Source organism: Sebastes umbrosus, chromosome 21 (genome assembly GCF_015220745.1).
Source record: "Sebastes umbrosus isolate fSebUmb1 chromosome 21, fSebUmb1.pri, whole genome shotgun sequence".
In the NCBI taxonomy this organism is placed as follows: domain Eukaryota; kingdom Metazoa; phylum Chordata; class Actinopteri; order Perciformes; family Sebastidae; genus Sebastes; species Sebastes umbrosus.
Window position 1 is genome coordinate 9,228,526 of NC_051289.1, and position 27,520 is coordinate 9,256,045.

The 27,520-nt window shown below is 37.7% G+C and overlaps 1 protein-coding gene and 1 long non-coding RNA gene across 2 annotated transcripts; one reads left to right on the forward strand and one right to left on the reverse strand.

Moving 5' to 3' along the window:
- Positions 1-981: 981 nt before the first annotated feature.
- On the forward strand, positions 982-5,008 carry LOC119480813. Its single transcript, XR_005205007.1, has 2 exons — positions 982-3,033; positions 3,126-5,008. It is a non-coding gene; the product is annotated as an uncharacterized LOC119480813 (long non-coding RNA).
- en2a (engrailed homeobox 2a) lies at positions 3,916-9,960 on the reverse strand. The gene is made up of 2 exons (XM_037757420.1): positions 8,608-9,960; positions 3,916-6,153 (listed from the first exon to the last, which is right to left on the reverse strand). Exons 1-2 carry the CDS (start codon positions 9,104-9,106, stop codon positions 5,819-5,821), a joined length of 834 nt encoding a protein of 277 aa, XP_037613348.1. The 5' UTR covers positions 9,107-9,960; the 3' UTR covers positions 3,916-5,818.
- Between the last annotated feature and the right edge of the window lie 17,560 nt (positions 9,961-27,520).

The following is a 27,520-nucleotide window of genomic DNA, read 5'->3' on the forward strand; positions in this document are numbered from 1 at the left end:
GAGCTCAAGTGTAACATATTGAATTAACTTTATATACTGGCGAAAGAGAACTATGAAGTTAGACATGTTTTGTGTTTTCTGCTCTCAGTTGCATCTAAGGTGTAAAAATAATATTGCAGCTCGAGCTGTAACGATGAATCAATTAATTAATTAGTTATCATTCTTTGATTCCAGCTTCTTAAATATGAATGTTTTCTGGTTTCTTTACTCCTCTATGACATTAAAACTGAATATTTTTGAGTTGTGGACAAAACAAGACATTTGAGGACGATTAATCGTAGCAGCTCTAACTAAGTTACTTGAGAACTTGAGAAAACCTTCATTAGGATAATTACTGTTCATGAAACATGGGCAAACAGACAAAGAATCATTAACTGCAAATCAACTGCAACCCAAGGTGTTACAATACTTGAAGGTGAACTTTACAGATAGTGTATTGTACATTTGGAAAAATATTATCCATGCCGGGACATTGCTTGTTAAAATGAATAGCTGATCAATGTTTAATAACCCAACCAAACTTCCAATCCAAATGATTAAGAAATGTGTGAAGAAATTGTGGATTGTAATGCAATATCAGGTTTTTGCTTGCATCACTCATCTTGTTTTTGATTTGCCATATTATTTATAATACCTGGGAAAGAACAAAGTGTAAGTGTGACGCATTTTACACCAACTATAGTCTTATTACTGGTATTATCATTATATTCAGTGCTGAAGCAATTAGTTGATAAATCGATTAGTCGATGAACAGAAAATTAACCTACAACGACTGTGATGATCGATAAATGTCATTTATCAAGTACACTCTTACTGGTTCCAGCGTCTAAACTCAGGATTTTCTCTATTTTATGTTATGATAAATTAAATATCTTTGGATTTTTGACTCTTGATTGGACAAAACAAGCAATTTGAAGATGCTCTGGAAAATTGTGATGGGCTTTTTTAGTATTTTTTGTAATTTTATAGACTGAATGATTAATCGACTAATGATAAATGTAAACAACAAACTAACCGGTAGTGAGAATAATCATCAGTTGCAGCCTTTTTTATGTTAAACGTAAACGTAATGTTAAAAATAAACAATCCACCGACATTTCACAGGTTAAAATTATTATTGTTTGGTTCAGTGAGGAATATCTGCTTCCGTTTGCTAAAAAGAAAACACATCATCAGGAAAATTAGGGTTAGTGTTCAGTTTCAGAACACTGTTGTGATGTGTTGTACCAGAATTATCAGTGTAACGGTAACATTTTTTACCAAAGCCGTAGTAAATGTTATAATAAATGCAGTCTGCAAAAAAGTCGAAGTGTGACCGAAACAATTGATGCAACCTGTGTCATCATCAGAAATGATAAGAAGACTTTCTCTCTTTAACATTATCTTTTTTAAGAAGAAATATTTCCTCGTTTTGACGTTTTCTCCCACCAAAAAGCGAATAATCTTTTTGTGACACATCCATGATTCAGTCAGTGTAGACCAGAAGTACTGCTGCTCAAACCACGTTATAAACAAATTAAATGGGATATTTCCCGTTTTTAATTCATTCCTCTAAGCAGGAAACATCCACTCAAGAAACCAGATATGGTAGCTACATGGGAAAAAAAAGCACATGGAGATTTGTTTTTCCTGAATTTCGTTAAGCGAACAAAAAGAATCTTTATTGAAAAGTCTTGCATTTCTTTACAAGGGGGTCGCTCAAACACGGGTGTGTGAAATGAGAGTTGCCTGGGTGTGACTTCTCCAGAAAGCATCCGCTTGCTATTGTCTGCCTAGTCAACTTCTGCAGGCCCCAGTGCCCTGACTTCCATACATGAGAGATCAAGGGTTACCAAGGTGCTTTTGAGAAAGGAGGGCTCAATGTGAGAGGGGACAAACCAGTCCACAAAATACTCATTTCCTTTGCATGTTAGGTGCCCTAGTGGGGATTCAGACGGGGTCACCGACACAGCCAGCGTTGTTCTTAATGAAAACTGTTGCCTTTTCATCGGCTATCTGCCGCCTGTACAGTACGCGGCTCGATAATGTGCTGAGTTTGCCTAAAAGAAAGTTTGTTCAGACTCTGGCTGTTTATCCGGAGCCAGACAGAGGCACCTCATGTAGAAAAGGTAAAAGTAATTCTGTCCACCTCTCATTCTTGCCAGAAAGTTCAGTCACTGAGCCACGGCATTAACTTGTATTCTAACAAGATTAAAATATATTCGTCCTGGGGATTAGCATAGTTAGGTGTCCTTTTGCCTCTTTTTTTCCTGCACTGGTGCGGTGACAGTGGGCTTTGATCTGCGTTGCGAGGCAAGAGTCCTGGCTTGGACCTAGCCATTCGAGTGCCAAGTGTGAAATTGGCCTGATGTCATCCCCATTCTTCACCTTTTACATCTTTCACCACTTTAATTATGTTTCCGCCACAAAGCCCGGGCACCTCTGAGCAGATTCCACTCTGGCCGTAGGAAGCATTTAGAAAGTGGGTAAATGACACAGTAGGGGAGGGGGAGGATGGTAGGAGAGGTCATAGCAGGATGGGGCCCTTTTGTGTTTAGAGGTAGACATTGATACTTCCCTCATGTATCCTGCGCTCACTTCCATTTTTTACAGCGATGAGAACTTTGCGAAATTGTCAGCAATGCTGCAGAAAAATAACTTTTATTCCAGACAACTTCTGCATCCCATTCCAAGAAGACATGTTTGTTTTTTTACCCAGTTATGCACGCACATATTACTTGATTTATGCTGTCATGCATTATGTTTTCACAGCAATGCAAGTTGCGTGAAGCAGTTAGACGCCCCAAAACAAGGACCACTTGACCACCTGAATCTCACTTCTTCTGGCGACTAGACAAATTATTCTCGGATAAAAAAAAAAAAGCTTTTGTTCCAGGAGAATGTGCACAGCTCCAGCTATTGTTCATGCATCGGTGTCCCTATCTGAACTTCAGGGAGCTTCTCTGCCGGTGAATATTTTGATGAAGGTTCCTATTGATGCGCTGAATGAAGGACCAAAACAACAGGGGTGTGTGTGTGTGTGTGTGTGTGTGTGTAAGCGATGTGAGGAGGAACAGAAATGAATGAAGTGTTATGGGGATGTGTGCGTGCCAGGCAAGAATAAAATAAAACCGAGTGATAGTAAGATGTGTGTGTGTGTGTGAGGGAGAGAGAGAGAGAGTTGAGAAAGCTGTGTGTGGAGAATGGGTTACTGAGGGGCGGGAGGGGGGAAACCAGCCACCTGCAGCCATGACAGGCTTTGACCTTCATTGCTCTCTCTCTTTCTCTCTCTAGTGTGTCCCACTCTCTCTCTCTCTCTCACCCCCTCCCCTCTCTCTCTCTCTCCTTTCGACTCCCATTTCTGCCTTGTGATAGAAGCACAGGCTCCTTTCAGAGGCGGCGAGGAAGACTGACCGTCGTGGAGACAGTGCTGGGAGCCGCTCTAATGCTAGTAGTCACCGGCCGTTAGACATGGCGTTCAAAGACTAGCGGTGCAAGCATGGAAATGCAGATAAGGCATTGTTGAGGAAACATGCCTGGGAATTGTTCAAGGCTTTCCTCCTTGCATAATGTTGGGATGCTTTCGCAAATGTTTTAATCTCAAAACCCATGAATGTGATCCTCCATGAATGTGATCCAGAACCGCCCATAGAATGAGTGGGTGTTTGCATGGGGAAGGATTGTCATGCCATGCAAATTAATAATGTTTGTGATTGCATTTGTGAATATTTTGACATCTGGGAACATTTATTTAAAGCTATTTTTGTATATCTTTCTCTTTTCTGGACAATTTTTACTAGCAATGCATTTTTTTCTTCTAGATTATAATGCCTGCAGCTTTGATTGAATGTCACAATAGATCTCTGTTATTTTTTTTTTATGCGTTTAACTGTTTTTTTTTCTTCACATACAGATGCCAGAGACAATGCTTGTGTATAATCTTCAAGGTTTATTTACTCTTCTTTTGCAGTTTTTCAGGAGGCAGTTAATTACACAATTAATACATGATACAAATTATGTACATTTATACCAAAGAATACTTCCAACATAAAATAAAAAATAGCATTGTATTCTACAACTCTGTGTTGTAATTTTATTTAAACATGTTCATATATAGATAGATATACGCTGATGAGTAAATTCATAATGTCGTACCAGCAGTTTTTCATAAAGGCATTAAACTTGAATAGTCTGCATTTGAAGTAATACTGCTTCTCTGATTCGGCACAGTTCTGTTTCACACAAAGTTCACACCTGAACTTTAAGGCAAAGTGTGTTTCTGTTTGGTGGATTTTAATTCACACACACTTTTTGCAGATACACAACAAAAACACTTTGAAAGGCAAAAAGTCCACAATTTGGTATGGATACAGTCTAAAACTTAGCTCGATCATACTTGTGTCGATAAAGACCAGAGTTTATAAACACAGTTATTTGCCCAAGTACAACAAATTGCAGCTTTCATGCAAAGGCCCCATAAACTATTATCATTCACAAAAAAGAAACAAAAAGAAAGTTATTGCAAGATAAACAAGCAGTGTAAACACCTCAGATATCTACTCTAAAGCAACACTGGTCATTGGATAGATTTTTTTTTTCTCAATATAATCTATATAAATACACATATGAAGTCCTTTCAACAACGATAAGAGATTTCCAACATTTGTAATACAGTCACTGACGGATTTGCCTTCTTTTTATGATAAATGGATATGTAATAAAACTGTATATAGAGAAAAGATTTAACAAGAACATCCAATAACCTGCTTTTTATAGTCAAAAGAGTGCGCAGAATGGTTGTCATCATTGTCTTTATGCTACAGAGTTTGTTCTGTGACTTTATAGGCAGCATTATAGCCTTCAATTCAGTTCTAGCTACAAAACAAAAGATTGATATTGCTAGTTAAAACTATAATAGCTGCACTGATGCATTGGTATAACGAAGGGAATACGCACATAATATTGGTTTAAAGGCTATAAGACGACCACATGGATAATAAGCAAGGCGTAACTTAGCGTTTTAGTTCAGTGGCGTGTTAGAAAAAATCGCTACCTCTCAGTCACTTTATTATTATAATAATAATAATAAACTTCCTGTTTTTTTCTTTTTAAAAAACGTATCAAAATTCATTGTCTGCCCAATTAGGTCTGCACTCAAAAAATCCTCCGTCCTGTTTTTTTTTTTTTTTTTTTTACATTAAAACACAAACCAACAAGCATGGAAATAATAAAAAAAACTGGTGTTAGCATTTATTTAAATTCACAGTAGCCTGGATGCAGCAGAAAAATATTCTTTGGACTTCAGTTTTTGTTCACTGACAGATCGAAGTGCCAGTTAGTTCAATGTAAAATGATGACAATCATGTAGGCCTGTATATAGAAAAATGATGGGTGTAAGCATGTGTACCTCCTGTTGGGTGGTGGGGGGGACGACAAACAATGAAAACTTTATACAACATCTTTTATAGACGTGATATTGCAGAAATATCTCTCTTATTTTTTTTTTCAAACAATTTTATGCTGGTATACTCTACACTGGCCCTTTATTCGATGAAATTATTGCATTGTAGGCTTGACAAAAACCTCCCATAAAACGAAAAATCACTATAATATTCCTATAGAGAGCTTAAATATTCCTGTAGGGGGACTCTTTGTGGTCCTTATTTTATTTATTTCCTGTCAGCTTTATAGTGGTATTAATATGTATTTTTTATCTGCTGTAAATATGTAGTTTTTGCAGTGATATCTCTATAAAACATCTATCATAGGATTACTATAGGGTGGTTTTTCGTCAGGAAGGAGGCTGCTGCTGCTGTTGTGACTTCTCTTCTCTGTGAAATCAATCGCTGTCTGATTTTTCGTCTTTCGACGAGACGGTGGCGTGATTGTACAGTCCCTGTGCCATCAGGTGCAAGGCCAGAGAGTTTTTAGCGCCGGTGGCCTTCTTGATTTTGGCCCTCTTGTTCTGGAACCAGATCTTGATCTGGGACTCGTTGAGGCCCAGCTCCTGCGCCAGGTTCTGCCGCCTCTGCTCGGTCAGATACCGGTTGGTTTGAAACTCCGATTTTAGTCTTTGCAGCTGCTCTGCTGTGAAGGCCGTCCGTGGTCGCTTGTCCTCTTTGCTGGTCGTCGTCGTCGTCGTCGTCTTCTTCTTTGGTTTGCGAGATCTTGGCCCTGTGGGGTGTTGGGGACACAACATATTGGTTTGTCAATATCAAAACATGCTCATGAATATGGGCAAAAAATAAAAAACACACGAGTAATAATCAGGCAAACTGCTTAATAACAACTTTTGAAATGAAAAAAATCTAATTTTTGGGGGTTTTCTCATTAAAATAGTCAACCCACGTATAATTAGTATACTATTTTACTACTTTACATTTAGGAAAGAGCTTATGCATGTATCTAAAGTACGTGCGTAAAGTCTAAAGCACGTGCGTAAAGTCTATTTTATAAGATTTTTTTTTTTAACTTATTGTTTTTTTTTACTTATTGGTTTGTCAGTATCAAAACATGCTCATGAATATGGGCAAACCCCCCCTCCCCCCTCCCCACCCCTCTCAAAAAGAACATGCGTAAGAATCAGGCAAACTGCTTAATAACAACTTTAGAAATGAAAAAAATATTATTTATTTGGTTTTCTCATTAAAATAGTCAACCCACGTATAATTAGTATACTATTGTACTACTTTACATTTAGGAAAGAGCCTATACATGTATCTAAACCACGTGCGTAAAGTCTAGAACACATGCGTAAAGTCTAGAACACATACGTAAAGTCTAGAACACACGCGTAAAGTCTAGAACACATACGTAAAGTCTAGAACACACGCGTAAAGTCTAGAACACATACGTAAAGTCTAGAACACACGCGTAAAGTCTAGAACACACGCGTAAAGTCTATTTTATAAGATTTTTTTTTTCTTATTTTAATCTCCAAAATCAAGAAATAAGTAAACAAATGTCTCTTCACTCATCTGTTGTCATTTGGTGACTGTCTTTTAGAAGTTTAAATTTTTCATAAAACAAATCATAAAATAAGTTTTATTTAAAGCATTTTTGGCAAACTTGTAAATAATAATGAGGAGGACTGATTGTAAAATGTTGACACGTCCACTGAAGAAAAAAACACCCAAGAAGCAAAAACCTCCCCTCCCTCCCTGTTTCTATCCCTCTTCCTCTCTTACACACACATATATATACATACACACACACACACACACACATCACACACTCTGACACTGTCTGTAGTAATAAGGAATTATTCACCAATAGGGCAACACTTGGAAAAACATCACTGACCCACTGTTTTGGAAATACAGGATACACTTCAATGCAGCTACTTTGCATTTTTTGTTTTGTTTTTTTGTGGGCCACTTGAAAAGCTCCTCAATGGACAAACGTGAATAGAATCTGAGCAGCACGTTCATTTTCCATCTAGAGGCCTATTTAGTGGAGCTTTTGCACTTAGTGGTTTTTGTTCCCTCCTCCAAAACAGTGTTGAAAACATTAATGAAACCCCATAATACAGGCCGAACCTCTATACTGATGAATCAGCTTCTGTGTGTGTTTTTTTCAAGCAGCTCCATATAAAAACTGTGCAGCTCTACAACTCGTAGTAGTCGCCTACGCTACTCCATACAGCGTTACATAATGCATGAGAACAAGTTGTACTCCACTTTTCATATACACTAAGAAAAAATACACTAGATATTAACTTTGCTGCAGGCTGACAAGTTGTAATGTCTGTTTTCTAGTAAATAAAGATTAGAAATAAAACCAAAAACACTCACTACTGGTACGCATATACATGAGCTCTGGGAGCGTCCATTGTGAACACAGATGCATATTTAATTCATCCCAAACACAAACTCGCTTCTAAGAAGCAAAACAAGAGCAACAAATATTATTTTGCAGATTCTCTGGCGCGCTAATGTTTAGTATGTAGGACCCCATTATTCTCATATTCATAACACGAGGAAATATACAACAATACTGCCTGAATGGGAACATTTTTGTGCAGAAAAATCTGTGCGTAAAAGCTCCAAATAAAATTACTTTTTTTACGTTTTGATGTATTTTGTTGGGTAATTAAAATATTAAGATTTTACAAAGAGTTTCACTGTTTAAAAGATTTTTTTCTTTTCTCGTTTGCATTTAAAAGAGGCCTCCTCCTCTCACCGAAAAAAAGCCCCATTTCTATTTTCTTTGTGGTATTTTTTTCCCCCACATTGTACAATGACGTGTTGTTCGTGTAGTCTACTGCAGGATTTGTGTTTTGCATTAAATAATATTTCTAAAAATTTCTATTATGTTTGAGTAAATCACCAGCTTTTGCGCTGCTCAGCCACAAATGTCACATTAAATCACTATTTCACAACATCTCGTACTAAAAGGCAGGAAAAAGGCATTCAATATAGGCTCTATATACAAATATACTATAAACTGTGCTTTATCTTTCATGAAAATCTATTATTGCTTGGTACTTTTTCCCTCATTCGCCCACCGTATAGAGAGCGAAGCGCTATACTCTACTCTGCAGAAGTCGGTCAAGGCATCCGGGGTCAGTGTTATTGAGGGTATTTCAGGTTACAGAGAATAATAGTAAAAACGCATGCATGCACCAACCTGAAGAAGGCCTGTCCGAGTATCTGGTGCAGTAGACCCAGGCTGGCCACAGCATGGACTTGGACTGGGATGGGTTTGAGCTGGCTTGGGAACTGTCTGAGTCTGAGCTTAGGCACTGGTCTCCTCTCTCCACGCGGGGTTTCAGACTCTCCTCGGCGGCTATAGCTGGCTTCTTGGTCCCGGTGACCGTGTGCGGAGTGGAGGTTCCTTCAGCCGGCACCGTGTTGCCAACCGGCTCGGTCTGAGGCGCGTCTGGGCTGTTGTGGCTCTCCAGGCGGCTACTCTCTCTCTCTTCTTGGTTTGCGCCTCCTCCTCCTCCGTCCTTTTTGCGTCCGAAATCCGGCCGCAGGATGTTGTCGATGAAGAAATTGGTGACCCTGTGAGGAATCTGCTGCAGGTTCCCAGGCGCCTGTAACAGAGGAAGGATGCCTCTGTTGTTGGACTCATCCTGCTGCTGCTCCACCACCACGTCTATGTCTCCACGATCATTTTCTTCCATACTGATTCACTTTCTTTTTAACCCCTTTATCACTCTCTCTCCGCTCTGCAAGAAGCAAAAATTCGCAAAAAAAAGAACTTCAGGGGGATTTAAAATTTGCAAAAAAAAAAAAGAAAATGCACGCTTGGAATATATATTTATATAAAAAAAAATAAAACTCAAATTCTAGTGAGTGCCTTGGACACCATGCAAAGCCTTGCCGTAGTGTCCTCTTGAGAAAAGCATACTTTTTTTTGACATATATATCCTCTCAATCTCTACTGATAACGCAGAGCTAGTGCCATTTGCGCACCATCCAAATTTAGTGTTATCCGATTTCAGTGTGCCTACACCTAAACTAAACTAAGGGTAAATAAAGAGAGCTCCTAAACTGATGCTCTAATACTCTCACTCTGGAGTTTTGTTCTTATTTTCAATACGAGCCCCCCGAGTGACGTTTTCCCACCGTCCTCCCAGACACGTGCCTTGGACCAATGGGGTGGGAGAAACCGGGCCACCTGACGCAGACTCCAGAGCAGTCCACAAAAAAAACGCCCATCCTCAGCCTTTAGTAAAAGGGAAAGAGTCCTCCTGCACTGACGGAGAGGGAGAGAAGAAGCCTCATTTAAATCCAGTGCATGCTCCACAGATACTCCCAATAATTCATCTGTGTTTATGAACCTGTGACTTCATTTTTTTTGGGAGTTTTAGTTTGCAAATCTAATGTGCATCACATTGTTTGAGTTTATTATAGGAGATAGAAGCATCGGCTGTCAAAGTGGGATGTGGGGGGTTCCTTTGCTTGCAGGGCATGGAGGGAGGGATTCCCATTAAAACGAGGAATAGTATACGTTTTTACTATGTTATTATGCACTATATCACATCTTAGGTGTAAATAAGTTGCTTTATCGACACTTTTAAGATGCATACAGTTCAATACAGTTTAATTTTAAAACAATAACAACTAAACATCTGCTCATTTGAAGACAAAATCCTATTATATGGGGTAAAATAGCCTCATGTGGGTGTATTTTGGGGATCTGTGACATGAAAATCTGTGTTGAATTAGCTGAAAGTACACCTTTATACAACACTGAAAACACTATTATATGTTGGAAATATGTTTAAAACAATAACAACCAAAAAATCTGCTCATTTGAAGGCAAATAAGACAAAATTCTATTATATAGGGTAAAATAGCCTCATGTGGGTGTATTTGTGGATCTTTGACGTGAAAATCTGTGATGAAATATCTTAAAGTACACCTTTATACAACCCTGTAAACACTATTATATGTTGGAAATATGTTTACAATACATCTGCATTAAAGGTTATTATAGCACCTGTAAGGTCAACTGGACTCAGAGTAACTTATAGTGAGGTTGTCCTGGCCAAGGTTAAATACGTAAAACAATAGCTGCATGCTCTCATTTGTAACTGAGGGTGGAGTTCTTGACATTTTAATTTAATTTCAAAAACATTTATCTCGTTTAAACCTATAGCAGCATCACATTTTATGCTATATCATGAAATGGAACCACTTTATTTGTGTCTTAATGTGACGTGTTTGCTTTCAGTCGCCTCATAATTGGATGCAAAACTCTGAACTCTGAGTTCTTTTAAAACAAAGCTTAAAACTTTCCTGTTTGCTGCTGCCTTTTATTAAACCAGATAATGATCTTATACTGCACTAGAGCTTTTACTCTTGTGTGTTATATTCTATTTTAGCTTCTATCCTATAGCTTTTTTTTAAGCTTGTTTTTATTTTCTAATCTTTAATGTTTTTATAACTGTTTTCAGTATGTCTTAATGTTCTTTTGCACTTTGTTGCAATGTTCTTGAATGTTTATGTAAAGCACTTTGAATTGCCCTGTTGCTGAAATGTGCTCTACAGATAAAGCTGCCTTGCCTTGCCTTGCAAAATGCATCAAAACATGAAAATGTGCAACTGCAAACGTGCAGAGATGTTATATTATAAGTATTTTTTTGATGTCCTCATACATGTTCTCCTGTCGTGACGCTGCATGCACTCGACCAAGAAACTGGGTCCATATCCCTTTAAAAGAAAATCAGTGATGCAAACAAACTGTTTTGTGCGCCGCCGCTCAGGATACAGAGTCGCGCCAAAGACAAAACTTTGAGTAACTTTGCTGACCGGCTGCTAAGTTTGTGTTTCTCCTCCCAGGAGGGCTGCAGAGAGGCTGCAGAGAGAGAGAGCGAGAGAGATGGATGCATGGATGGATGGATGGATGGATGGATGGATGGAGCTCAGCCGGCTCTCCTGCTGGCGTTTGAACCGGTTGCTGCGCGTAAAAGAGAGGGGGCACCGAGGAGGACCAGGGGACCTGCAAGCTGCAAGACTCAGACTGAGTGAGGAGCCTTTGAACTATTCAGTTAGAAAGTCAGACTTTCTTTTTATTATTGCAAGCATGCATTGTCTGCTCCTGTAGTTTTTGGGGGAGTGGGAGAGGATCCAAATGTCTAAAATGAACACATACTATGTTGTGATTATTTGTGGTCAGCCTTTATCATATTTGCACTTTTTTGGGTGCTGTGAAGGTTTCAACAATAAGCTGCTGCTTTCTTTTTATTATTGCAAGCATGCATTGTCTGCTCCTGTAGTTTTTTGGGGGAGTGGGAGAGGATCCAAATGTCTAAAATGAACACAGGACTGCATACTATGTTGTGATTATCAGCCTTTATCAGATAGAATATACTGATTTATTTAAGCTATGGGGATGTTTGCCATACAAATGTGCACTTTTTTGGGTGCTGTGATGGTTGCAACAATAAGCTGCTGCTTTCTTTTTATTATTACAAGCATGCATTGTCTGCTCCTGTAGTTTTTTTTTAGGGGAGTGCATGGGAGAGGATCCAAAATGTCTAAAATGAACACACGGACTGCATACTATGTGTAACCAAATAGTCAAAAAAGTACTTAAGACTTAAATACCAAAAACTAACAAGTTGGTATAAATACACCCATTTTACACCTTGTTTCAATGGGGTGAATTCTGTGAGATGAGATGTTCAGGATTCAGATAATGTTTGGTTTCATACAGTTCAACCGTTTTGATTTAACTGGAAATAGTCTTTTCTCAAACTGGAAAAGATATTTTCTTTGTTGTGTAGTGTTTCTTGTGTTGTCAGAGTTCACTTTGGGTCAGCCTTTATCAGATAGAATATACAGATTTATTTAAGCTATGGGGACTTTTGCCATAAAAAATGTGCACTTTTTTGGGTGCTGTGGAGGTTTCAACAATAAGCTGCTGCTCAAAACTGTTGTTTTAATTTGTATTTGTGACACCCTGTAATTTAAACTCGAGTTTAAGCCTGGTATTGACCTGCGGGAAACATCCTATCCTTGATTTTTCACTTGTTAAACATAGATTTTGTGCAAATTGCAAAGTTAAGTCTTAATATTTACTTATATTTATGCACCAAATATTTGGAACAAGCTCCCAGAAACCTGCAGGACCAGCTGCAACTCTGAGTTCTTTAAAATCAAAGCTTAAAACTTTCCTGTTTGCTGCTGCCTTTTCTTAAACCAGATAATGATCTTATATACTGCACTAGAGCTTTTACTCTTGTGTGTTATACTCTATTTTAGCTTTTATTTTTAGCTAGTTTTTATTTTCTAATCTTTAATGTTTTTATAACTGTTTTAATTATGTCTTAATGTTCTTTTGCACTTTGTTGCAATGTTCTTGAATGATTGTGTAAAGCACTTTGAATTGCCCTGTTGCTGAAATGTGCTATACAAATAAAGCTGCCTTACCTTGATACTTAAAAATATGTGTTTGGGGTTAATCTGCATTTACGTGCACACAGATTCACAAAATGCAACATCCCAGGCTTTAAACTGATCTTTGGATCATATTTTTCTATTCTTGCTTTCTGATATCAATGCATTTTTAAAAAATCCTCACCCCAAAATCTACCTGAACCTCCTGCTCCTCCTGTCTCTCTCACATGGCCCCTCCACAAAGGGCCCATCCGAGCTCTGCACGTCGGCTGCTGCTGCTGCTGCTGCTGCAGTGAAAGTTGGGAGTGAAAGATGTAATTAGACAGGCCACTCTCATGCTGCGATTGTTTCTCACTTGTGAGAGGAAGCGCAGATTAATGTTGAGCTGCTAAATAAGCAGCAGACAATGGAGGCACAGACACAGACTACCGCCTGGGCTTGGCCTCTAACCTCACAGCAAAACACTGATGTCTGGAGGAAATGACACCATTTCAGCCTCTGAATTATAATAAGAGGCTGTGTGCACTGCAAAAAAAATACACATTTTCTTACCAACCAAGCTCCTAATAAGCCCTAGAATATGATTTTCTTAAAAATAGTGACATATATATCACTTAATCCACTTGTTTCCATTTTGCGTTTTAGTGGTTTTTACGCACATGGAACAAACCTCGCTGGAAATAGGTGAAACCCTATGCAGAAGTCATCTCACTCTATTGCAGCTTTTTAGCAGCAAAACAAGCTTTTTAATACTCAAAACTAGACTAAAATGTGTATTTTTTGCAGTGTATATACCGTACGAGCACATAATCCCACCATTGTGGGATTTTTGATTCACTATTGTGCGCTCAGTTTTTGACTGGCTTGTTTTGGTCTGTGGTGGTAAAACAAAAAGACAAAATGTGTCCTGTTTTAGCAGAAAATCTATGTTTTGCTTACTGAGGATTTCTTCTATCTTGACATATAATCCACTTTCTGGTTTACTTTTACACATTTTTAGGACAGTTTGTTCTGGTTGGTTAAGGGTTAAAATATTGCTGTGGCATCCAATTACGATATTGTTGTTTTTAAGTTGTTTATTTCCATGTTAAATCAGGCATTAATCGACTTATATGAAGCTGTTTGTTGTATAAATCTGGCTTTTTATTGTGTTTTTTGGTTGCATGCTTGCTTTGTTGTTTTTATTGTCTTGCTCTACATCTTCTATTATGTTGCTTTAGGATGTAAAGCCCCTTATAATCAATCTTTAAGATGTTTGTTGTTTCTTAAAATATTGATTAATACAGGGGGAAAAGGTACATTTTAAAAAATAAGCTTTTATGATGATCACCCTTTAACATAATGTTTTTTTTTATTATCTGTATCTACGCCCTTCCAGACGCTGTGAAATGGATATATGAATCCAAAATAATATTTTATTTTTCTTGCTTATAATAATCAGAAACCATCCAAATCAGTCTGTATTAGTTACGTTAAAGCGTGGCTGCATGTGTTCATCAAGCAGGCCTCACTCGCTTCTATTATAGGCGTGTAGATTTTATTTAAGAAGAAAACCTTAAAAAACACTTTTCCACATTTCGATAAAACATTGTCCAATAATCAAACAGCCTTGCAGAGACAGATATTCCTTAAAAAGGTGACTAACATCAACACATTTAAGAATTAACTCAAATGTGCAGCAATGGAATCATCACAAATGGTTCATATTCAAGTGTTATTTGTTATAATTTACTCCACAGCAGTCTGACATACTATATATAATACTGCTACTATACTATTGGTAATAAACACCATTATTGGTAATTTGCCAACATCACGTTCTCATTATATAGCTGCTTATTTGGACTATTTTAAAAAGTGTAAATTGCTTTGTGGGTTAAAGCAGGTTGGATACAATTTCAGCATGAATATATTCTGTTCTTGTTCAGGGAAGCAGGAAATATTGATTATTTTACATGTCATATCTGTCAGGTTCTGCTAAATAAGTGAATGCTTCTTCTCTCTTTTCTCTTGTTTGTTTAAAAAAAAAAAAAAAAAAGCAACAGAGAGTGTTTTTCTGCTTTGCATGGAAGGGTTAATATATATTTTTTTTTGGAAGAAAAAAAAAAAATCCAGTTGTGTGATTGTGTTACTATGCAGCCTATAAATCCAGGGTTTATTTCATATTCACTTATAGCTCCACTCCCTCCTCCTCCTCCTCCTCCTCCTCCTCTTCTTCTTCCTCACACACACACACACACACTCCTCCTACTATAATGCATCGCGTGCATTGTGCGCATGTGCCCTGTCCTTGAGTTCCTATAACCTATTTTTCTTCCTCTGTATTTTCCTTGGTAGGATTGTCTTACACGTCACCAGCGCTCAGTACTATGGAGTTACTACAAAAGGTGACGCGCAGAAAGGAGGATTTGTGAATGGACGCTGTGATGTGTGCCAGCTCACAGATCAGAGGCTGGTGGTGGTGGTGGTGGTGGGACTTCTGCAGATGCACCCTGCAGCCCCCACCACCACCAACACCCCTCCAGATGAATGGGGGTCTCTAGATATCAGCCCTGTCACCATGCAGGGGTCGGAGACCAAATCCTCCAGCTTCCTGTGCCTTTCAAAACCTGAAAGCAAGTCTCTCCTATTTGATGATCCCATATGATTTTTTTGTTGTTGTCCTTTTGTGGGTCTTGGTAGCTCGATGCCCTCTTGTTTCTTCATCCCAGGTCAGCCAAGAAGAGCATGGAGGCCGAATTAGAGCAGATTAGATAAGGGCCTAATTGTGTCTACACTGCAAAAAAGTCAATTAGTTTAAAAAAGGAAATTAATCTAAAATACATTTTAGGATTTGGAGAAAGAGAGAGTTGTTTCAAAATGACCCATTGTTTTCCAGGGATTTTCCAAAATGTGTGAGTTGAATGTGGGAGAAATGGGCAGATCACAAGACATTTATGTACAAAAGAAAGTCAATTAGTTTAAAAAGAAAATTAATCTAAATTACATTTTAGGAATTTGGAGAGAGAGTTGTTTCAAAATGACCCATTGTTTTCCAGGGATTTTCCAGAACATGCAGTGTGGTGAATATGGGAGAAGTGGCAAAATCACAAGAAATTTATGTGCAAAAAAAAAGTAGAAAATCAATCAAAAATACATTTTAGCATTTGGAGAGAGAGAGAGAGAGAGAGAGAGTTGTTTCCAATGACCCATTGTTTTCCAAGGATTTTCCAAAATGTGTTGAATGTGGGAGAAATGGGCAGATCACAAGAAATTTATGTGCAAAAAAAAAGTAGATTTGGATTAAAAACAAATCCAATTATTTGATTGCATTGGTGCATTTTTGCCACTTGTAAATTATATTTTTGCAGTATAGTACACCAACATAGCAGGCTATTACTGCTTCATATCATGGTGAAATGTTGCTGAAATACTGTGCGTAAAAAGCCATAAAACTTAGGTTTTTTAGGGAAAATATTTAGTGAAATGCTTCTCAAAGTCTAATTATCGCCTTCCAGATATCCTCCTTTTTACTCCACTATTTATTTATCATACACATCCTATGTAGATGATGTCTATATCGTGTTTTTGTTTTTTTCTTGGTGTGAAAGGTGTTTACAGAGAAATCCTCAGTGCTGCTGGATCTTCTGGTTTCAGCCCTTTATAGGTTTTAATAACTCTTAATCCGTCTGATCGGTCTGGCGTAGATAAGTCTCATTTGAATTGGGATTGTTCTTAAGGAGCAGCTCGTATTTCTCTCCACAGAAGTCTCAAACAGAGATTAAGCACAAACAACTGCAGCACCCTGAGCGCAATTAAGGCCGCGGCTAAATTGGATGAAGACTAATTGAATGCAGCTGAGCTCCCATCAGCAAACTCCTGAACGCTGCACTAATATGAGCAAAACGGTCGGTGGGTAGTCACTTATTGTTTTATATAAATATTTCTTAAAATGTAAAAAAAGCAGCAGCACTCCTGTCTGAATTTACATCAAAAACGGTTTTTTTTTTTTTTTTAAATGAAGTTTTCTTATTTCTCATAAGAGATAAAAACATAAACAAGTTTTTGTTAATTGAGTTGTGTTGGATGCAGAGTGGTAGGAAACTTGTAAGTTGGACCAATATATAAAACAAGTTCCTACATTTAATATTGATTTCGGGTCTTGCCCAAGTGGAAAATATATATGTTTTGTGTTAAAACCAGTAGTCACTTATTGTTTTATATAAATATTTCTTAAAATGTCCAACAACAAAAAAAAAAAAGCCAAACAAAGCAGCAGCATTCTTCTGAATTTACATCAAAAACGTTTTTTTTAAGAAAGTTTTCTTATTGCTCATAAGAGATGTAGGAGAAAAAGTTGTTTGCAGCTGTTGTTAATTGAGTTGTGTTGGATATAGAGTGGTAGGAAACTTGTAAGTTGGACCAATATATAAAACTGTGGCAAGTTCCTACATTTAATATTGATTTGATTTCTGGTCTTTCCCAAGTGGAAAATATATATATTTTTTAGTGTTAGTGTGTAAATCCTAAATAGGCTCATTACGAGCCAAAGTTGGTCTCCGTGAATCTAACATACAACTGTGAATATCATGAGGAGTCAAGTTTGTTCAATTTCTGAATATGTTATTGCCAAATACGGAATTTTAAATCGAGGGCGAGCCCATGATAAAATAAAACACCCTCCAGCTCTGACTACAAAATAAAACCAAAAAATACTACATGCCCAAAAGGAAAATAAAGTTACAAAAGTATACCTAACAAAACAAAACAAAACGAGAACAACACCAGTAGTTTAATTTCTTTTTTTTTTGTTATAGGAAATTCATGGCAAACGTGCATTGCTTTACTTTTACAACCTTTTTTTTATTTTGAAATTATTGAAAGGTAGAGGAGAAACTGCTGATTCATGCATTGTTACTTTAAGACCGAATGACTAAGGAATTAAAGGGTTAAAAAAGGAGAAAAAGACGCTCACAAAACAAGATTCAGCCATAGGACAAAACATCCTCTCTCTGACCCCTAACACTTTAAAACTACTGTTTCACTATTATTATTATTATTTTCCATGTCAAAGTAAATGTGTAAAAGTCATCAGTCTAATGAGAGAAGATAGTTAAAACTTCTTTTTTATTTTGAAATTATTGAAGGGTATATGAGAAACTGCTGATTCATGCATTGTTACTTTAAGACCCCATGACTAAGGAATTAAAGGGTTAAAAAAAGAAAAATTAGCTCACAAAAAAGACACTCACAAAACAAGATTTGGCTATTAGGACAATACATCCTCTCTCTGACCACTAGAACTTTAAAACTACAGTTTCATTATTATTTCCATGTTAGAATAAACATGTAGAAGTCATTATGCTCCTCATAAAGACTGTTAAAGTTCACTCTATTCTATGCATCCTCTATAGGCTCTATAGCTCTAGTGTTAATACTCAACTGGTGTCAGTGTTTTTCCATCATACTGTAGTTTTCCAGCTGGTCAGCCAACAGGACTTTTCACGTCTTAACTTGTGACAGCAAAGAATGAACTCCACGTGGTGGTTATTTCCGTCAGGTTAACGGGTTTACATTCTCCGTCATACAGAACAAATAAAGCTGCCATGCAACATGTGAGAGTGGTGGGAGTGGAGAGAGGAACCAGAGGAACCAGAGGGGGGGATTTATTTTATGAATGGAAATGTGCAGCTAAACAGATCTCAGAGGAAAGCCAGTGCACTGTTAAAAACGCTCCTCCTGATGTGCAGTGAATTTCTCTCTCTGTCACACTCAGCTCGGTGGGCCACTAAAGTTTTTGGTCACCCAGGATGCTTTAGGGGTTTTGCATCGTCCAAATGCCTCGTGCACCTGTCTCGAGCTCCTGCGTGCGTTTATGAGTAAGGAGGAACAAGTGTGAGAGAGAAACAGGTGGAAAACACTTGCTGCAGAATAAACAGAGCAGGTTTAAGCATGCAGGCTGGGCAGTGAAATATGTTGTGGTCACCTTAACAAAATATATGATTTCTTTTAAAGATATTCCCATATAAATATCCTGCAAATAAGAACATGTGCAATCACTAAATCTCTGCAAGGTGCATTTTTCCAAAAATGCATGTTAAACTAAAGCTAGATACATTTTCCAAATCTTCAATTTAAGCTACTCATTCAACCTGCAGAGATGTAGTGATTGCACATGTACTTCCACCTTTTATTTGCAAGATACCCTTTTTAGCTACATGGTAAAATCTTTAAAAGAAATCAAAGTATAAATGTTATATATTTCGGTATGGTGACCACCAGATATTTCACTGCCCTGCCTGCAAATTAAAGGCGGAAGTACATGTGCAACCACTACATCTCTGCAAGGTGCATTTCTCCAGAAATGCATGTTAAACTAAGGCTAGATACATTTTCCAAATCGTATTAATCTTCAGTTAAAGCAACTCATTCAACCTGTAGCTCATCTTAGTGGATTTTAGTTACAAATGTCAAACCAACCCGCCAGATGTGATCATACCACAGAGTTTTAAAAGTTCCACATTTAATGAAAGGTGCATTTTTTTTCAAAAATGCATGTTAAACTAAGGCTAGATACATTTTCCAAATCTTATTCATTTTCAATTTAAGCAACTCATTCAACCTGCAGAGATGTAGTGATTGCACTATACTTCCCCCTTTTATTTGCAGGATTTTTACATATAAATATCTTTAAAAGAAATCAAACTTAAGTATAAAATATCATATATTTTGGTGACCACCAGATATTTCACTGCCCTTCCTGCAAATTAAAGGGGGAAGTAAATGTGCAACCATTACATTCAAAAATGCATGTTAAACTAAGACTATATACATTTTCCAAATCTTATTAATCTTGACTTTAAGCAACTCATTCAACCTGTAGCTCATCTTAGTGGCTTTTAGTTACAAACGTCAAACCAACCTGCCAGATGTGATCATATCACAGAGTTTTTTTTTTTTATAATATGTTTATTGGGTTTTCTTATTTTCACAAACACAATAAGAATAAAAAATACAAAACAACAAACACAGTACAGATCAAAAAAACGTATATAGGATGTCATAGGAAATAGTCCATAGTGCAGGGAAGTCACAGGATATATGAGTTCATGTTCAAAGACTCCTTGTGAGATAATGGAAGAGAGATCAGGTCCAATATAATTCAAATAGGGCTGCCAAATATTGTGGAACTGATCTACTTTGGCATGTTGAATATTTGTGAGATATTCCAAAAAGTTCCACATTTAATGAAACGGTCCAAAAAAAAAAAAAGAGATCCAACATTGGCTACAACTTTTTTTTCCCCCTCCCGTTTATTTCCGTTTTTCAGATCGGAGTTCATTCTAAACAATTCCTGTTATGTCTCTGCGTCCAGCTTGCAACTTTAATTATAGTGGAAGGTCAGTCAGTCAGAAGCGCTTTCTTGACCTCTCTCCCTGTGTGGCATCGCCTAAAACTGCCAAAATAGTGCCGGACTTCCCTGAAAGCACCATGTGCCATGAGTCCCTTTCACCCCGCGTGCACCTGAGTTGTTTTTACCCCCCCTAGCCACTGGTATGTTGTGAATTTGTCACTTATCGGGGGGCTGGCTGTCAAAGGCCATTTTAGGCGCAATAACTTTCCCAGATGGATTTAGCCTGCCAACTTTGTGCGTCTCTCAGCAGCCAGAGAGATGAATAGGCTGCATGCCTGTTGCTCCACACAAATGTCTCTTACGCCTACTAATGAAGACTAATTAAAACATGACAAACATCGACCTTTAGTGCATCCTAAACAGGGCTGCGAGCATCGTTTGGATTATGCAAATTAGAGTCCCCATTCTTTGACAATATTCAAGCATATTTCTCACATGTGTGTGTTTATTTATTTAAAAAGGATCCCCTTTAGCTGAGACCAATGGCACAAGCTATAGTCTTCCTGGGGTCCGAAATCAAGTAACATCTATCACATACATACTATATACAACATCATATTTGTGGTACACTAATAACATTCAAATTTACCAAACATATATAAATTTTCAAGACCCATCATCAGGGAAAAGGAGCAAAAGAAAAAGCATACATGACCAACACTGGACTATCGATCAGCTGCTTAAGTAATGTATTCTTAGATGGTATTTGAATGAGGTTTTGTGTGTCTGTAAACAGTATTTCTGCTCTGTGTGTCCACACAACAGGTGTCTGAGCTTTTTAATTTTTAGGACACATAGTCTGAATGATTTCATATTTGATATTTTAATGTTTCTTGTACACAATTCAAAGCCCATAGCCAATACTGTCCAGAGCTAATCTTTAAAAATCAGTGAGTAAATTAGTTGAAGTCCAGACTGACAGAGCCTCTCCTCAATTATTTTGTTATTTATAGAAAACTAAAGCATACATATTGACCTGCGGTGTAACATTTTCTGTGAGTTTTCCCACAAAAAAAATGCAAAGTTTTTTTGTGTGTTGTGCCTCTCAGGATATGATCAGCTTGATTTATTCCATTACCTTTTATTCAGTTCTTATTATTATTATTACCCCGGTCGATTTGCAGAGTCTGATCTGGGCTGTGAGACGCACTGGGTGTGTTTAATTTACACTGGGAAGGATTTGTTTGGATGGCATGCATAATGTGCCATCACCTGAGGTTTAGCCTGTCATTTTTATTATTGTCCTGCGGAGGAAGAGGAGGAGGAGGAATGGCACACAAGGCTAAAGCAATGCTGACTGAACTGATAAATCCCCACTGTGAACTGTGTTGTTTACACTGTTAAAGATGATGCTGCATCTGTAGTCTTTTTCTGTTTTTTTATTGCTTTGATTTAGCCCTAAAGCACTGAAAAAAAAGCTGGGAATGGTAAATAAGAAAATGAAGAAAGGGTGTGAAAGGATAATTACACCCTCAGACAGGAATACGTGAGGCAGGGAGCAGCCTGAGACTGCCATTTGAATGGGATCTGAGAGGTAATTTGAGCTAAAATGGAGTCCACTTCTCACTCAGCCCCCCATGGCATCCACTGTAATTCATTATTCCTGGCCGGCACTGGGAGAGGCAATGAGCGAGGGCAGAGGACAGGAGTGGACCCAGCTCTGGTGTAATGAAGACTCAGTAGACCTAAACCTCTCACACACACACACACAGACACACACACACACAAGCTTTCATTATATATCGCAGAGAGCAGGACATTAATGCCACTGAAGACCTTTTGGCAGAGAAATAAGAGTGTGCAATGATTTTCTCCACACTCAATCCATTTCATTGACCTTTTCTATCATGCATGTGACTCTGCCCCGCTCACACCGCAGTGTGAGAGATAAATATTCCGAGAATAATCTGTTTAATAAATTATCTTTTTTGAATCTGAATTTTGATGCTCAGCGGTGGGTTTTTAGAGGTTTTAAAGAAACTCTGAATTTAAAAACAAATACTGGTAGGATTTTCTTAAATTTTCTCTTTTGTATGCAACATACTTGAACGTGCATTTTTAAACATAAAAAGCTTGCTATCTCGGATCAATTATCTGTCTGTGTTTTGTCTGAAGGCTATGGAGATTTATGTTATCTAAATTTAATCTTATAAAAGTAGTTATAATCAGGATAAACCTGCTGTATTATGAGATCAGGCCCTTACTGTTCCCTGTACCTCCACTAGGGGTCCATAGAGGTCACGGTAATAATGTCCAGACAAGCTGAGAGGATAAATACTGTCATCTGGTGGTAACAAAAGCCATCACTACTGAGTAGATAACACTGGAATCTCATAGTATACTGCATTGTTTACTCCTCTTCCCAATCATCTGCTCTTCATCTTTGTGCCACATGAATGCATGCAACACTTGTCAATATGTTGATGTATCTGAGAGACTTTTAAATGTGTGTGGCAGGTAGAGCGAGGAGACAGGAGGATGTCAGTCAATCTGCATCCACAGAGTCTGGATCTGCTGAGGGGCCCTAAGGTGAGAAGGAATTACTACACACAAGTTTGAAAAAGTAATTTAGGAGTGGATGACCTAAATGACAGACAATGGGCCTCATGCAGGAAGCGACATACAAACAAATCTCTCACATTTGTTCTTATTTTGTTAGTATTTCATTGATTTCTGAGATTCACCAATGTTTTCTTAGGTTTGCTCTTCTCTTAGTTAAGAGAAAATCTTTCTATCTAAGATCTTCTTACACTTTTTTGGTGGCCAATTCTTCACCTTGTGCCAGAGTATTTGCACACAGCACAGTACCTGCCCTTATATAGTGTTTAAAGGGGCGTTACCTATGCTAATAACACAACAATGGGCCACACGCCTCCAATTTATGATCAAGTTGGATTCATCATTCAGCAGATTTGGATATTTCAGAACGTTTGGTGCATCTGGAGTTGTCTTATTTTTTCTCTCTTAACATAAAATTAAGGCAAAATATAAGATTCATTTAAGATAATGTTGCTGCATGAGGCCCATTGGCTCATATGAGCGTATGTTAGCTTGGTTTAAAGGTGTTCATGGTGGGAGTTTTGAGGTCTGATATTATTAATATGGGGCATTCAAGGTGACCCAGATCATGCAATGTCTATATCTCTTTGTGTGTTATAAGTTCTCTGGTTTGGGTTGTCTTTCTCTCTCCTTCTCTCTCTCTCTCTTTCTCTTTTCTAAACCTGTGAGCCATGAAATCTAAATGGATTTCTTTATTTTGACCCAAGATCATATGGTAAATGAATTCTGCTTTTGCATTGATGATCTGACCTTTTCTATCAAATTGTAAATTAAACTATAAATAATTTAAATCACAGAAGAAATATAGTCATGTAAACATGTTCTAGTAGAAACCCAGAATACAAGTATGATCCTAAAAATGAGCATGAAATGTCCCCTTTAAGATGTTTTCTCTTGCGAGAACACCATACTTCTTAAACCACGCAAATCAATGATTTATGCACTTGTGGGGCATTTTACAGTAAATTAAGTGAGTTCCCCTTTTTTGAGATATCAAGGACATTCTCAAAACTAAATCCATTAGGGAAAAAGCTGAATGAATCCATCAAAAAGACACAATTTTCCACTTATTTTATGAAAGACTTTCCAATACCCATACTACCATATTATTTAGTATGCCAGAAAAAGATTTAGTATGTCCCAATACATAGTATGTCAAATGCAGTATGCCAAAAATACCAGGATGTCCTACTACATCCAGTTGCATTTTACAGTAAGCCAGCATGTTTTTCTGGCTATTCTGACCCACAATCCTCTGCGCAGCGGATATATGAGAAAGAGGGTCAAAGTTCAAGGAGCAATGTTATGAAGTAGTATGTCCCAATTGTATGCATACGGCATGCAACAGTACGTACTTTGTAAGGGCAGCTGCAGTATGTACTATGTGATTTGGAACGTAGCCATGATTTCCCTTAAGGCGAGACATAACAGGCAAAAACTGTTTTTCAAGCACTGGTCAATTTTGAGATTTTGGGCTATTTTGCTTCCATAACATGTCTTCTTTCAGACTAGAAAACATCCAAAATACACATTTAGGTGTTTATTTTAGGAGATTTCTCCTAAATTCACCAAAAGTTACCATTAGATAATATGCATTTGCATATTTACACATAAAATTTAAGAAAACATGTAACATGTAACACTGTTTTATGATGATATCTATTAGTTAAAATGTTACCCTATTCCCCTGTAGTGTCTCAACAGTATTTTACTGTATATCGGCCTGCTTTTTATAAAGCTATAACTTTCAAAACCAATTCTTCTTCAGAAAGGAATATCCTAGATGTGTTGTATATATCATTTTATACACATTTTCCTTAAATGTGTACTGACATATTTGGGAACGTTGGGGTCTCTTCTAGGATTTACTACCAGAACAATGTTTGGCTGCACAGCATGAGTTTAGAGCCTCTGCTTGTTATCTTTAAGTGTCTTTGTATACTGCTGTTATATTTGAAGAGTTGTGAAATGTTAACATCACTGGTGTCTTCATGTTTACTGGCAGTCGACTCGCTGCAACAAATTAGAGGCTCAATAACGGCAGTTTCAAAGACGTAATCCAAACACAAAGGTGCTGCGAGGAGATGGAATTGAACAGTGTACCAGGAGGATCTATAGATGGCTCAGATCAATAGATCAGATGGGCCCGGGCCTGTCTGCTCGCCTTGAAGGAAGGACAGAGGGAGGAAGAGGAAGAGAGAGAGAGAGAGAGAAGAGAGTGGGGGTTCTTTTGGCAATAAGGAGGCGCTCTAATGGAGTCTTTCAGTTTGCTGTGGCTGGAAATGAAAGGAGGTTGAAGCCCGGCCAATTATTCAGCCTGAGAAGAGGAGGAGACTGAAAGAGGAAGGAGAGGAGAAGAAGTGGCGTGTGGCGCTGGATCGTTGGCCTGTCAGAGAGAGAGATAGATAGATAGATAAATAGATAGATAGAGAGCAGATACATGGATGTATGGAGAGCCTCCCAGAACGAGGGGTTCATTCAGAACAGCCCCACAGATATTGGCCCCACTCCCAGAAATTTCCCCCAGAGCAAAAGGTTAACTGTCAGTCCCCCGCTAGGTATAAATAGAAGTCTGCCCTCCAGAAAGGCGTGTTCAGAGAGGGGGTAGACGGAGGAGGGAGGGTGGCGGGGGGGCAGTTCCTCATGATCCCAGTGACACACACGGGTAGGGGGGGAAGAGAGAGGGAAGATGCAGCCGAAGACATTATAATGGCTCTGGAGACTGACGGACAAAAGAGTGTCCTCATCTATTCAACTTGGCCGTGACAGCAGACACAACAAATGCCATCATCAGCACCACAGAAAGCTCCGGTGCAATTGAGCTGCGGGCTGCATGTGACACCCAGAAAGAGGAAAAATCAGAGAGGCATTGTTTTACTGAAGCTGCTGAGACGTGTAATTAGGCCAATGTCTGGAGGGGAAGATATAGATAGTCGCAATATATCAGTACCATACATGTGATTCTTATATTCATCTTTTATAGCATTTTTTTATTTACTTATTTGCACTGTGGTTATTCATTGTGTCTTTAATGCACATATTTCTTATATTCTTATTATTTACTTATATTTCTCTACATATATTGTAGCATTATGTACATAATTTACATGTTATTTCCTTCTTTATTTATATATTTTTTTACATTTCTGTACTGTAAAATCCCAATATCCCTCCCCCGAGGATCAATAAAGTATATCTGATTCTGATATAATAATCTAGTTTTAAATCCCTTAATCCGGCCCCATATGTGAGTAATAATGACTATACACAGATATCCTCATCAGGTGTTTTTTTAATTTTTCACTTAAATCCATGGTAGCAAAAATGATACACCGCTGAAATATCCGACACACAGAAACTCTAAAACATCGAAACAAAAAGGTGCTTCACCACCTCAAAAATATAAAGCTTCCTCTTCAGTTTAACACACCTGAATCCTGAATGTGAGCAGCAGATTCAACCTGAAGTGACCTGCCACACAAAGAAAAGTATTTAAAAAAATAAAATCAGGTTTCCTTCGAGAACTAAATGAGATTTTTGTTTTTTTTTAAACAACAGTTTGACACAATATATTTATTTACTCTCTGGTGAGAGTCATTGGTATTGACTCTGAAGGCATGTAATCTCTGACACAAAAAAACAAAGATGTTATTGCTGTTTTTTTTTTAAGTATCCACACTGCATATACTTACAAGTTACACTTTTTTTGTCAGAAATAATAATAAATAAGGAAAAATAATCGGCTCATGTATACTCTGATTGCACTTAATCCTCTAGACCCCCAAACGCTAACTAACATGTAGGTCTAGTAAGGTGATAATACCTGTCTGATCAACATAGGAAAGCCATTATACATAAGCAAAAATGTAATTATGTTCGTACAAATGATCAAACTAAAACTGTTATAGTGACAAAAGCACTACATTCTATAATACACAGGCAATCACAGATTGCAAATCTTAAGTCATAATGTCCTGCCCTCTCCTCCAACCGGCGTGTGTTCCCAAAATATTAGTTTGAATAATGTGTGTGATCACAAAGACGTTTAACACCTGGTCACAAATTAATAGTGTTTTCAACTGGTTTAACAGTGACCACAGATGCTGGCAAAAGTAGTTGTAGTATACTCCGGGTACATTCTTTCAAAAACACTTTCTTCGCTCTGCTGACTAATGCTTTGACGTCTTACTTCTCCCAAGTTCCTGACTAAACAATCCTTCGTCTGTGTGTCTGAAACTTATTAGAAGCAGACAAAACATACGTACTGAAGGTCTCAGAGTAGTTTAAAAAATAAAATGTGATCTTGTGCTGGCAGACAGCTGTGAATATGACGCTATCAACAGGTAAATGCGACTAATTTCCATTGAGGAAACTAAATAGTTTGCATTTTCACTTGTCGTCATAGTGAATATCAGCCAGTACAAACAAGTTGGCACTCCTGTACATATTTCCTGTCTCTCTTCATTCTTTCTACCATCCACTAGAATGTGTTTTATAGTCACTTTAAAGGAATAGTTCAACTAAGATGAGAAGATTGATACTAGGGCCGCAATAATTGAATCAGTTTGAGTCATTTTTTAAAGAAAAAAAGTCCAAATTCTCTGATTCCAGCTTCTTAAATGTGAATATTTTCTGGTTTCTTCACTCCTCTATGACAATAAACTGAATATCTTTGAGTTGTGGACATTTGAGGACGTCATCTTGGTCTTTGGGAAACACTGATCAACATTTTTTACTA

Excerpts from the sequence above, each read along its gene's own strand:
- en2a (XM_037757420.1), bottom strand. The coding sequence starts at position 9,106 with ATGGAAGAAAATGATCGTGGAGACATAGACGTGGTGGTGGAGCAGCAG. Across the intron at positions 6,154-8,607 it reads CTCGGACAGGCCTTCTTCAG|GGCCAAGATCTCGCAAACCA; the intron begins GTTGGTGCATGC and ends AACACCCCACAG.